General features: G+C 39.0%; 1 protein-coding gene across 9 annotated transcripts in view; it reads left to right on the top strand.

Annotated features, from left to right (window-relative positions):
* LOC118210442 (metastasis-associated protein MTA1-like) overlaps nucleotides 1-11,954 on the top strand; it is a 67,842-nt gene that overhangs the window by 49,646 nt on the left and 6,242 nt on the right. For all 9 annotated transcript variants that reach the window (XM_035386648.1, XM_035386644.1, XM_035386643.1 and 6 more), the window contains 5 exons: nucleotides 955-1,038; nucleotides 2,075-2,233; nucleotides 3,276-3,311; nucleotides 7,379-7,410; nucleotides 10,727-10,881. In XM_035386648.1, coding sequence (XP_035242539.1) covers nucleotides 955-1,038; nucleotides 2,075-2,233; nucleotides 3,276-3,311; nucleotides 7,379-7,410; nucleotides 10,727-10,881 — 466 coding nt within the window. The remainder of the gene's footprint in view (nucleotides 1-954; nucleotides 1,039-2,074; nucleotides 2,234-3,275; nucleotides 3,312-7,378; nucleotides 7,411-10,726; nucleotides 10,882-11,954) is intronic.

Here is an 11,954-nt window from a genome sequence, read left to right on the forward strand (position 1 = left end):
TTCTCTTAATTTTGCTGTGAATTGTGCATTATTATATTTATCATTGATTTAATGATCATGTAACTGTTTTTCGTCCATTAATTGATTTCATTGGTTTTTTTTAACAGACGTGGTGGTAAGAGGATAGGTCATAATCATAGTCAAGTGATTTGATAAATTACAACCCTGCAGCCCTTTGAAAAATTACATCTAATACTGAAAACATCCGGTTTATCAATCTGAGATTATGTGTGACTGAAATTATGTGAAATATTATGCTAACCCTTGACTCAAGCTGTCACTATGGATGCACAAACTGAGATTCTGGAAATTTAAGAAAGAAATGTTATGCTGATTTGAAGGGAAACTAGGTTCAGAACCACAGAACTGAAAGCTCTGTGTTTTGTTTGAATATGGTTGTACAACACTACTCTCTTGTGGCACATGCAGATATTGCACAATATTATTAATGTAATATTTATACAGTGGTGGGGGGCAATACATTCATGACATAAATACATTCATTTTGCAGGTATTCTCCCCAAGGGTAACAAACAGTGACCTCCAAAAGTATGGGAACATCAAATGAAATGTGTTATTTTTGCTATATTCTTAAGGCATTTGGATTTGAGATCGAAAGACTGTGGGACAAAATTACAGACCAGCTTTTAATTCATGATATTTACATGTGTACATGTTTTACCATTTTACACAATCAGCTGTTTTGTTCTTGAGTCTCACATTTTCAGCTTTATTATTATTATTATTATTATTATTATTATTATTATTATTTGTAGTATTGGTAGTAGTAATAGCATTTCTATTATATTAATAGTATTATTATTATTTGTTGTATTGGTAGCATTAATAGCATTATTAGTAGTATTAATATTATTAAGTTCTATAGAATAGTTCTACCTGGTTTTCATACGTACAGCCTTGGTTAGGTTTGACTGTCCTTTCATTTTTATACAGGTGCAGCCAAACCAGAGGCAATGAGACCAGTGAAGCTGAAGCCTGCTGTCCGGAAAGCTCTGGAAGCCATCGTGAAGCATCTGGGTCAGTCTCTGGGCCGCGTGCGTCACTTTACAGCAGTGGTAACCAACCCTGCTCCTGGAGATCTACCATCCTGTAGATTTTCACTCCAACTCATACAAAGCGCAATTCATTCAACAGCTAGAGATCTTGTTGAGCTACTAATTAGTAGAGTCAGGTGTGCCAAATTAGGGTTGAAATGAAAACCAACAGGATGGTAGATCTCCAGGAACAGGGTTGGTTACCACTGCTTTACAACATTAGCATGTAGCAGGGTTGCCCAACTGCCGTCTGGCTTTCGTTCCAACCAGTTATCTTCGTTTTCGTTTTCTGAGTGCTCTATGAACTACGCTGGTTCACTCCTGTACTTGAGCTCAGTAAACTTTTTAGGAAACATTTGGAGTCTGTGGTTATAGCTGGTGAAAATTTCGGATCAAGACAGTGTTGAGCTAATTAAATATTTAATAACAGAAGCTGGCACAAAGTCCTGACGTGTACCGGTGCTGCTTACCGCGAAGCTTGCTCTGCTGGAATCCCAACTGCGTGGGTCTTTCAGTGACGTTAACTGCAAACGTCAGCCAAAGACCTGTTTTCAGCCTGGGGCTCAGAATGGGGAAATATCACCCTCACACCCAAAGCTTCCAGTCAGGCTGGCTTTACTCATTCAACTGCAGAAAAACCTGCCTTTAATGCCATTGGCTAGTTTCACCAACAGTCACACCCTCATGTATCTGCCAAGCCTATTATATTTGATTCTCAACATGACTGTATTTTTCCAATATATTGGCATCCAATATGTTGCCATTCTTGATTTGTCACTTGTTACATTAAAATAAAATTGAGAAATATATACTCTACATATAGCAAAATATGCCATGCATTGCCACTCTTATTGGAATATATTTGAATATATTTTTAAATATTTGATGTGTATGGGTTTACAAGGAGGAGAAGGATCCTATTAAATCATAAGTACCCACACCTGTATTTGAGACCTTCAGTGTGTACTGTAAAGATATTTTCCTCTGTCTGTCCGTCCGTCCGTCCATCTAACCTTCAGAGCTGCACCCATATGTGAAGCCGGAGGTGTCGAAGGCCCCCTCTACAAACTCATCACAGGAAGCGGGCGCCAACCTGGCAACGGTGGTGCCAGTAATCAACCACGGCTCCACCACCATCCTGGGAAAACGAAGCTATGAGCAGCACAATGGCGTGGAAGGTCTGGCAACCCCACCGTCATATACAGACATACACAACCCCACCATCATACACAAATGTACACAACTCCACCATCATACACAAACATGCTCAACCCCACTGTCATACACAATGGCTAGGAGCTGGACTCTTCGGTGTGACCGTACAAAATGATATGAACTGGTGCAATTAAAAAAATTGTTCAGTTAACTTTAAATGCATATGTTTTTAAAATAATTATTTTACAGGGTTGTTGCCAATACATACAGACACACATACTGCCAGGCATTTAAAGTGTACCATTCCTTTAATTAAAGGAATTAGTAGTCAATGAGTGGTTACATGCTGTGCTTGTATTTCCAGAACCTTAAAGTTGCCTCAGTATAAAAGCAGCATTTGAAAATGTTTCACTGGGCCTTTTGTCTTTTAAGACTATCGAATAGGAAAGCAACATCTTTTAAGTGGGCACTAACAGTTTTTTACAGCACGGTTCTTTGGTAAAGGCAAGGCTTCAGTGTGGAGATCAAAATTATGGATTAAATTATATCTTATTAAATGCTATAAATACTAATGCAAGGGTCCTCAATCTTATCCAGAAAGGGCCGGTGTGGGTGCAGGCTTTTGTTCCAACCAAGCAGTTACACACCTGATTCCACTAATCAAGGTCCTTAGCAAAGGGTTTGATTAGTAGAATCAGACGTGTAACTGCTTAGTTGGACTGAAAGCCTGCACCCACACCGGCCCTTTCTGGATAAGATTGAGGACCCCTGCACTAATGGGATATTTCTACGGAATTCCCAGATGGCTAAATATGAATCAAACTTGAGTACATTGTACACATGTACACTTTTTAGCTATACTGTGTGTGTACAGCTTTGTCAGTTACGTCTGAGAGAAAGAATGTTGATCCTCAAAAGAGTTCACCTGTCAGGAGTGTATTGCCTTGCTAAGCACAGGGATCTATAAATTCTTGTAAAGCAGCATTGCGTGACAGGCCCAACTGCTACGTCCCCAAGCATTGTCTGACAGCATTCACTGTGTTTTTTTTTTTACTTCCCCATTAGCTAACATCAAGAAGCGCTTGCTGATGCCATTGCGAGGTATGGTATGAAATCACCTTTGACACAAAATCGCCAACCATTTACATTTCAGCCCTTATACATGCTCTTTTTCAAAGCAGCTAACACAGATCACGGTTTTTCCATACCTGCGTCAAATAATAATCTTAAATATTTAATGGCCATTCAAATACATTTATTCCCATTATTTAAGGAGAAAATACATGCACAAATAAGATTGTGTTATTTTGTTTATGTTTATTCTTTATTGCAGATAATCTGATTTATTTCAAAGCATCAAGTATTTGAAACAGGATAAATGAAAATAGTCGTAATTCCATTTTATACTGGCATTTCAAATACTCTAAGTAGTAAAATGGCAGTAGTTTAACCCGTCATTGTTCATGTGAAGCTTGTAAAGGATGTTGGAAAAGGCATGAATTTCACTAAAAAGTTATTTCAGTTATTTCTCTCCCCAACCTTAGGGTCTTAGGTTGAGGGATGGGGAATGGTTAAGCAACTGGTCTTGTAACCTAAAGGTCACAGGTTCGATTACCAAGTAGGACACTGCCATTGTACCCTTGAGCAAGGTACTTAACCTGTGTTGCTTCAGTATATATTCAGTTGTATAAAGTGATGCAATGTAAATGCTATGTAAAATCTGGATAAGAGCATCTGCTAAATGCCTGGAGTGTAATGAACATGAAACTATGAAATTAATTTATAGCAATCCTGTTTTATCCCACCCCTCGACTCTTCCAGATACTTTCCCCTGTTCTTTGGGTACCCCAGAGTGGGCACTGACAGCTGTACTCATGCCCATGGTTATTGCCCTTCTGAATTCAGAGATAGAGCTGATTTGTGACCAGAGTGACTCATTTGTGTTCTTGATTGACCTTGAATGTGTTAGAGGGGCTTTATACAAAACCTGACTTGTTTCATGACTAACTTGAACTGTTGTATTTTTCTGAATCCCTTATTTATCTGCTACATTAATGGCAATGTTATGCACAATGCTAACCATCTTAGGAATACCCACAGGGTATTTTCACAGTCTAATGACTTCCAGCTTTTAGCATCGCGCTGTTGTATCATGATTGTGCACATTGTGCGTCATGGAAAATTAAAGCACGCGATCACAAAATATGGCATTCCAATAACACCAGTCCACACTGGTGCCCTCACGCAGGCCCTTTCTGGTGCTGTGCTGATTGTCTGATTACACTCAGGTGTGCTCAGTTACCAGGCACGCTGTTCCCTCCACTGACAGAGGGTGGAGGCCGTTTCAGATGTTCAAGAGTAGTGTTCAAGTCTGATACACATAGAAAGGGGAGAGTTAATGGCTACTTTGGAGACACCCTCTTATTTCATCAAATATATTACAAATTTCATTTGAAATATTATTTCTGAAATATTTCAAGTAATTATACTGAACAAATCATTATTTCAACCTTTTAAGTTGTATTTGAATCATTTGAATTATTTCAAAAGGAAGTATTTTTTGTATTTACCAATTATTTATTTACAGTACAGATACATGAAGTAAAAGTAATTGGCCTTCTCTAGTTTATTTGCAAATAAGTGAAATGCAAAAAACAAATATTCTAAATGAAAATGATTTGACTATTATCAGTATTTGACCCAGGTCTGTTCCATACTGTCCATTAACGCAGCTGGATGTTAACTGAAGGAACTCAGGTTAAGTACCTTGCTGCTTGGTACATTACATTACATTACATTACAGGCATTTAGCAGACGCTCTTATCCAGAGCGACTTACACAACTTTTTACATAGCACTTTACATTGTATCCATTTATACAGCTGGATATATACTGAAGCAATGCAGGTTAAGTACCTTGCTCAAGGGTACCACGGCAGTGTCCTTACCCGGGAATCGAACCTGCGACCTTTCGGTTACAAGCGCAGTTCCTTACCCACTGTGCCACACTCCGTCCTCAGTGTACAGCAGTGTTGTCAGGCTGTGACCTTCCTGATAATCAAACCTGCGACTTCTGGCTTCATGTTACATTGTCTTTGTTATCATCACATATCCAAGCATGCGTTTAGAGTCATCTGTGCAGTGTAGATGTTTATTGGTGATGAAAGAGTGGATATCATGTGGAACATGGGTGTGTTGCTGTTAGCAGTGTGATCTCAAGACTCAGATAAAGATAGACACATTGTTGGAGTTAACTTTAGATATGGGACTGTCGCCAAAATAAGGGATAATTCTCTTTGTTCTGTGCTGAACAACCTCTTAAGTTAAAATGTTTTTTTTTTCCTATTGTGACAAGGAGAAATATACATTTAAATGAGAAGGAAACAAGAAAGCAAGAAGACCAATATAGTGCTCAATGAGTCACTGTCCACCAATAACTGGACGACCGATATCAATTCATTTACCTCTGTGTGAGCAAACTGAATCAGTGAAACTGCACTACCGATATCAATTCATTTACCTCTGTGTGAGCAAACTGAATCAGTGAAACTGCACTACCGATATCAATTCATTTACCTCTGTGTGAGCAAACTGAATCAGTGAAACTGCACTACCGATATCAATTCATTTACCTCTGTGTGAGCAAACTGAATCAGTGAAACTGGTGTTTGCTTGCACCATCCATGTGCCTGTACTTAGAAAATAGATATTATTGCATACTATTTTTTATTTGTGGCCAAACCAGACCAAAACCAGACCAAAACCTCAAAATACCATGGAGTTGGTAATTCTGACTGATTCTGAAAGACTGACTGTGAAATAATTAGATTAATGATGAACAAATGTAATGAACAAACAAACACTCACTAGCGACTTTATCAGGTACACTTATCTAGTACTGGGTAGGACCCCTTTTGCCTTCAGAACAACTTGAATTCTTCTCAGCATGGATTCAACAAGGTACTAGAAACATTCCTTAGGGATTTTGGTCCATGCTGACTTAATAGCATCATGCAGTTCCTGCAGATTATTTTGGACACACATTCATGCTGCAAACCTCCCATTCCACCTCATTCTAAAAGTTCTCTCTTGGATTGAGGTCTCGGGACTGTGCAGGCCATTGGAGTAAATTAAAGTCACTGTCATGTTTGTGGAAACAGCTTGAGATGGCATGTGGCAAGTGGTTACACTGGCAAAGTGGTATTTTTGGCTTGGATTGTTGGGGGTGTGTCAGTGAAGATCAAGCAGTGCACTGCAAATTTGGTGCAGTAGATTGAAGTTGTGGTGTTAGGCTAGTCTGTGATTCGTGCCTGCACTGCCCACCTGCTCAGACCAGGTTTATGTATATTTGCCGTCCACCAAATCAATAATATATAGCTGCAGGTGCCACTCTTAGGCCCTCTGCCCCTCTCATGCTGGTCACCAGTCGGCACCCTGAGCTGACCAGAGGAGGATGGGTTTCCCCCTTGAGCCTGGTTCCTTCCAAGGTTTCTTCCCATCTGCCACAGGGAGTTTTTCCTTGCCACTGTTGCCTTAGGCTTGCTCCTGAGGGGGTTTAGGCCAGGGTTGTCTGTAAAGCGTATTGTGACAACTGCTGTAAAATACGCTATACAAATTTTTTTGATTGATTGATGCAGTATAGAGAATAAACCATACTCTAAATTAACAATTTACCATTCACTGATCTTTTTATGCATCTTTTGTCTATTTTCTCAATTTTGTGAAGGACGTCACATGAACTTTTACTTTTCAGCTATATTTAGATCATAGTCATAGATTTAGCCTACACTCACCAGTAGGCAATGCTATTAGGCACACCTGTTCCTTAACACAAATAGCCTACTCCTCCCAACAGAAATTCATATACCTGAAACTCAATATATAAAAAGTATGCGAACATGGTGAAGAGGTTTCGTTTTAGTTTACCAAACAGAATGGGCAGGATGCGTGGTCTAAGCCATTTTGACCTTGGTTTGATTGCTGGTGGTTCCAGCTTCTCAGAAGTAATTTTTTTTTCTATATATTATTTTGACTAGAGGTCTTAAGGACTTGAGATGAAAAGATGAATATGAGACAAAAGTAGACATTTTACAGTAATAAATAAATTATGCATTTATTGAGGGTGATTTCATAACTGACTTGTGTATCATTTTTTCTCTATCTTTGCAGGGTTCCCAAATCACAGTCAAGTAAGACCAGTTGTAAGTATAACAGGATGATGTGCTGTGACTGATAATGCAGGTCCAGATGAGTGAATATTTTGGGAACTCTGGGTAATTAATCTTGCATTTAATTAATTTAATTCATATGGTTGAGGTGAGGGATTGATGCAGGCCTGATGGTTTCACTCACAAATTGCTTTCAGCCTTATTCACACTGGTTTATTGATCAGTGATCAGGTGTCAAGGCCACCTTGCAAACTTACGTCACCCTGACTGCATATGTGACCACTAACTGAAATATTTAGGCTGATCGTAAAGGTATCCAATCTTTTGTGTTCAGCATATTTTCCAAAGATCCAGAAATGAATTTTTTTGCCTCCTGTAGGCGTTTGTGGTCTTATTCTCAAGAACCATGTATTCTACTATGCTAAAACCCAACAGTGACATTCAATAAAAATAAAATTTATATTTTTGAAAATATTGCAACATTTTTGTTTATTGGGAAACTTGAATTATGTCAACAAAAAAAAAAAAAATAAATAAATAAATATCAACATTTTTTCATCTGGGTCTCAGGAAGAAGGAAGATTATATGGAAGGTTACAGGAACTTGCTTTCATCAGATAAGAACCGAAAAGACAGGTTTAAAAATGAAACAGGATCTGTGGCAGTGTGTGAAATGGGTGTGTTTGAAAGCATGTGGAAGGTATGTGAGGGGAGGAGTGGTGGCTGTGATGTAAATGTCTCTTTTTAAATTGCACACCCAGCCATAGTGTCATTTTAAATGGAGGCTCTGATTCAACCTGGTCTCATACCTTTTACAATCAGTCAACTAAAACAGATTTGGTCAGCTAAGAACCCAATGATCAACTATGAGAGTTCAGACCTAATATGCTCAACTTTTAATCCTCCACTCCATCATGCATCTGCTGAAGAGGATCAGCCCCTGGAGACCCATAAGGCTTAATGTTAGGCCTCCTCGCCCTATCTCCTGACTAACTGACTAACCCTAACCCTATCCCACTCTGCCCCTCAGGTGGCCCTCAAGGCAAATGACCATCAAAGGGCCTAGTATGCATGTCTCAAACTCGTCTCATCAGTCATTTTTAACATGGTTCATGAGGGGAAAAGCTCCCTCAGCTACTATGAACCTCGCTGAATTCATTGTCTTTAAATGCCTCCTTGCAGGCCAATTCTAGCCAATGCGCAAGACAGTGTATTGCCACCAGCCAAGGTTTGTCACCGGAAAGTTGAGCAAAGATCAAGTTGACCATGATTTTTTTAAACACTAGTTTGTGTTAGCTCCATCACCACCAAAACCAATGAGATCTTCTTTCTGTCTTCGATTGCCTTTCATAAGTGAGTTAATGCTATCCGAGATTCAATTTGCTATTTTGTTAGCTGCTTCTGCAATTCTATCAAAAAGGGACAAGGATATGGGTTGCAAGAATATAACACAACTTGCACTATTAGTAAACATCAACAGTATTTTATAATGGGACATGTGATTGTCTCTAAGAAATTGATATCTAAAACAAATACAAGGGGAAACAAAAGTGATATCTGGCTACACTCCCAATATAATTCTCTGTCTCCTTATCATACCTAATAACCAACAGAATCTGAGTTGAGACACTTGTCCTGACTGTTTTTCCAGTGAACGTTTGTCTGCGAATGCATTCTCGTAATGAAAATGGCATCGTCACTTTTACCATTTCCGAGCGCTTATGCACACCACTATCCCTAGCTAGGCATGGCAGCACCTAACAGTCATTCAGCAGCTGAGTGACTCCTGCACCTGCTAGCATTAGCCTAGCATGGGACCTAATTAAGTGCAAAGGCTTGACCATAATACTTGACAACAGTGTTGCTCATACAGTGTTATGAGTGTTGTATTTCAGAACTGTTCATTAGAAGTTACTCACACAGGAACAAAGCAAAGTACCACTTGGGAATTCTGAGACAGAGGGAAAAAAATGTTCCAAATATTGTGATGAAGGCAAAACGACACTTGTTCATTCCAACACACTAATGAAGAAAGATATTTAAGTTAAGTTTAAGCTAAACACTGCCACAAAAATGACAGGGCAGATTGTTAAACAACTTAGCATGATCACCACTAGTGATAAAAACTTACATTACTTCATTTCAGTTGAGTTTTCAACCGTTAATTTTTATATGAAGGTACCGATATCTGAACTACACATAAACATTAATATTCATGATTCAGATCAGAGATTCGGGTTGAGAGATTTTAAGGATTTAAAGCACAAAGCAACATTCATTCTTAAATCTGATTATCATTCAGAAGCAAATTATTGTATTGTCTTCTCAAAAACAGTCTGGTAAGTTCAACAATAATTAAAAATTACTCACCGGACTGTGAAGGAAAACTAACGCTTGCCTTTGGTCTAAAGTTAAGACCAAATGTTGATTGAATACAGACCAAAGCAAATTTAATGTGGGAAACAAACTGTTAATATGATACGTGAAAATAATGATATCTGTGACAAAGGAGAAGTTAGAGAAGAGAAAATGTTGGAGACAAATATGAAAGACAAATAAAGAGCTATACTCTTAACTCTCAGGTGTAAACAAGACAATAAAACATGTTTGTTATATGTAGGTGTTGTTGTGGTTTTTTGAGAGCACAGCAGCGCAGGTAAACCCTCAATTGTGACTAATTCGTTTCAGAACCTGTCTGAGCATGCACATACATATTCAAAAACAGACTAAATTCTCATAGTTCTTAGTGTAATGGTGGAGTAAATACTACCTGCTGAATCTGGTCATCTCTGGTAAAAATAAAGTTAGTGTTATTCAGTTGTACCTTAAAGCAGTTCTGTCACTAAAGTGACAGGAGCAAGAATGGATTGTTAAAATATTTTTTGAGAGGCAAACGCAGGTATGTTTACTCTCTTTCTTTATCTTGAACCCTGTGCTGTGTCATGCGGTCATATCCCAGGCCCTTGCATTGTTCGACATGCTCACTGTTTGTCATTCAAAGGGTAGCCAAGATCCATCTAGTTTATAGCATTGTTGCAACTTTTTAACAATGTTGGAGTAAGGTTTGGGACTCTCACAAGCATTGTACAACCTTTCCTTTGTATTATCACACCAAATCACAGCATTCCAGCAGTGTTGTAAATATGTTCTGCACAGGGGTGTTGTGAAAACTTTGGAAAACAACTTCATGATGTATCTGGAATGTTGTGGTTTGGGTTAGTTTAAAAAAAAAAAGCAAAGCTACATAAAGTGGTACAGTGTTTTTTTTAAATTCATCACAACCTTGGGCGAATTTGTCTATTGGCTGTTAGGTTGCGGTTTATCAATCTTCCCCCTCTCTCCTGTGCAGGCCACGATGAACAAGAGCTACCTGCTGAACGGCAAGCCGGGGGACAGGAGCCAGCGCATGCTCAAACAGGGCTCGCTCCCGCCAGTCAAGGGCCGCAGGATGAACTGGATCGACGCCCCCGACGATGTCTTTTTCATGGCGACCAGCGACACCAGGTGAGGTGGCCTCTTGCACCCTCTTATAGTACTCTCGTAAAATGTACCTTGTTTATTTTTGTTTTCACTAGGTGGAAATATGAGATTAAATCCTGCATAACATGCACTTCCGACAATATTATTTATATGTTAACATGTGCTTATCCGAAAGGTGTACATTGGGAAAACTAATTGTGAGCTAAAGCTCTGTGTTTGTGAACATAAGTCAGCCATACATCGGCAAGTTATTAATTCCTCTGTCTCACTGTACTTTGCCGTAGAAAAAGTTGTACAACCTTGTGATGACAAACTGAAAATTATTACAAAGAGAATCTTATTGGATTTATAGGTTTACTTTCGTGTCTCCTGTTGGTTTGAACTAGGAGTTTGACCCCTTGTCTTCAGATTCAGTTCATTTCCCTTCATGCTCCTACCTACGTAACTATGGTTGTAATGCATCTTGCATTATGTGATGGCATTAGTCCTGACATTTTGCAGGTAACTAACATGAAAATGATCAGCTCTTGTTGAAAACCTTTTCAAGAAAATAAGTGAGAGACTGTGCCAGTTATCCTGCTTGATCCTGTTAGGTATCTTCTCTTTGAGTGTAGCATATTAGCTAACTTGTTAAAAAATGTTTGCTAACTTAGTTCTGGCTAGCAAGATAACTGATTAAAGTATTGAAGCAAACCAAGCAAATAGGTGTCAGTGTAACGTTTAGTGACAGCTGTCAGTGTTTGTCACCTGAGTAATGTGTGTCCAAAATTCTAACAGCACAATACATTCCCAGTGAGGGCAGCAGTGTAGCACAGTGCCTGGGCAGAAACTGGGCATGTAACCGAAAGGTCATAGGTTCGATTCCTGGGTAGAACACTGCCGTTGTACCCTTGAGCAAGGTGCTTAACCAGAATTGCTTCAGTATATATCCAGCTGTATAAATGGATACAATGTAAACAATGCTATGTAGAAGTTGTGTAAGTCGCTCTGGATAAGAGCATCTGCTAAAATGCCTGTAATGTAGCACAGTAAGAGGCAGGTGCCTCAGTTGTGTCTGCACAATGTTTAACAGCCATTCTGCTTTCTGTCACGGACAC

This window comes from Anguilla anguilla, chromosome 12 (genome assembly GCF_013347855.1).
Source record: "Anguilla anguilla isolate fAngAng1 chromosome 12, fAngAng1.pri, whole genome shotgun sequence".
NCBI classification, from domain to species: domain Eukaryota; kingdom Metazoa; phylum Chordata; class Actinopteri; order Anguilliformes; family Anguillidae; genus Anguilla; species Anguilla anguilla.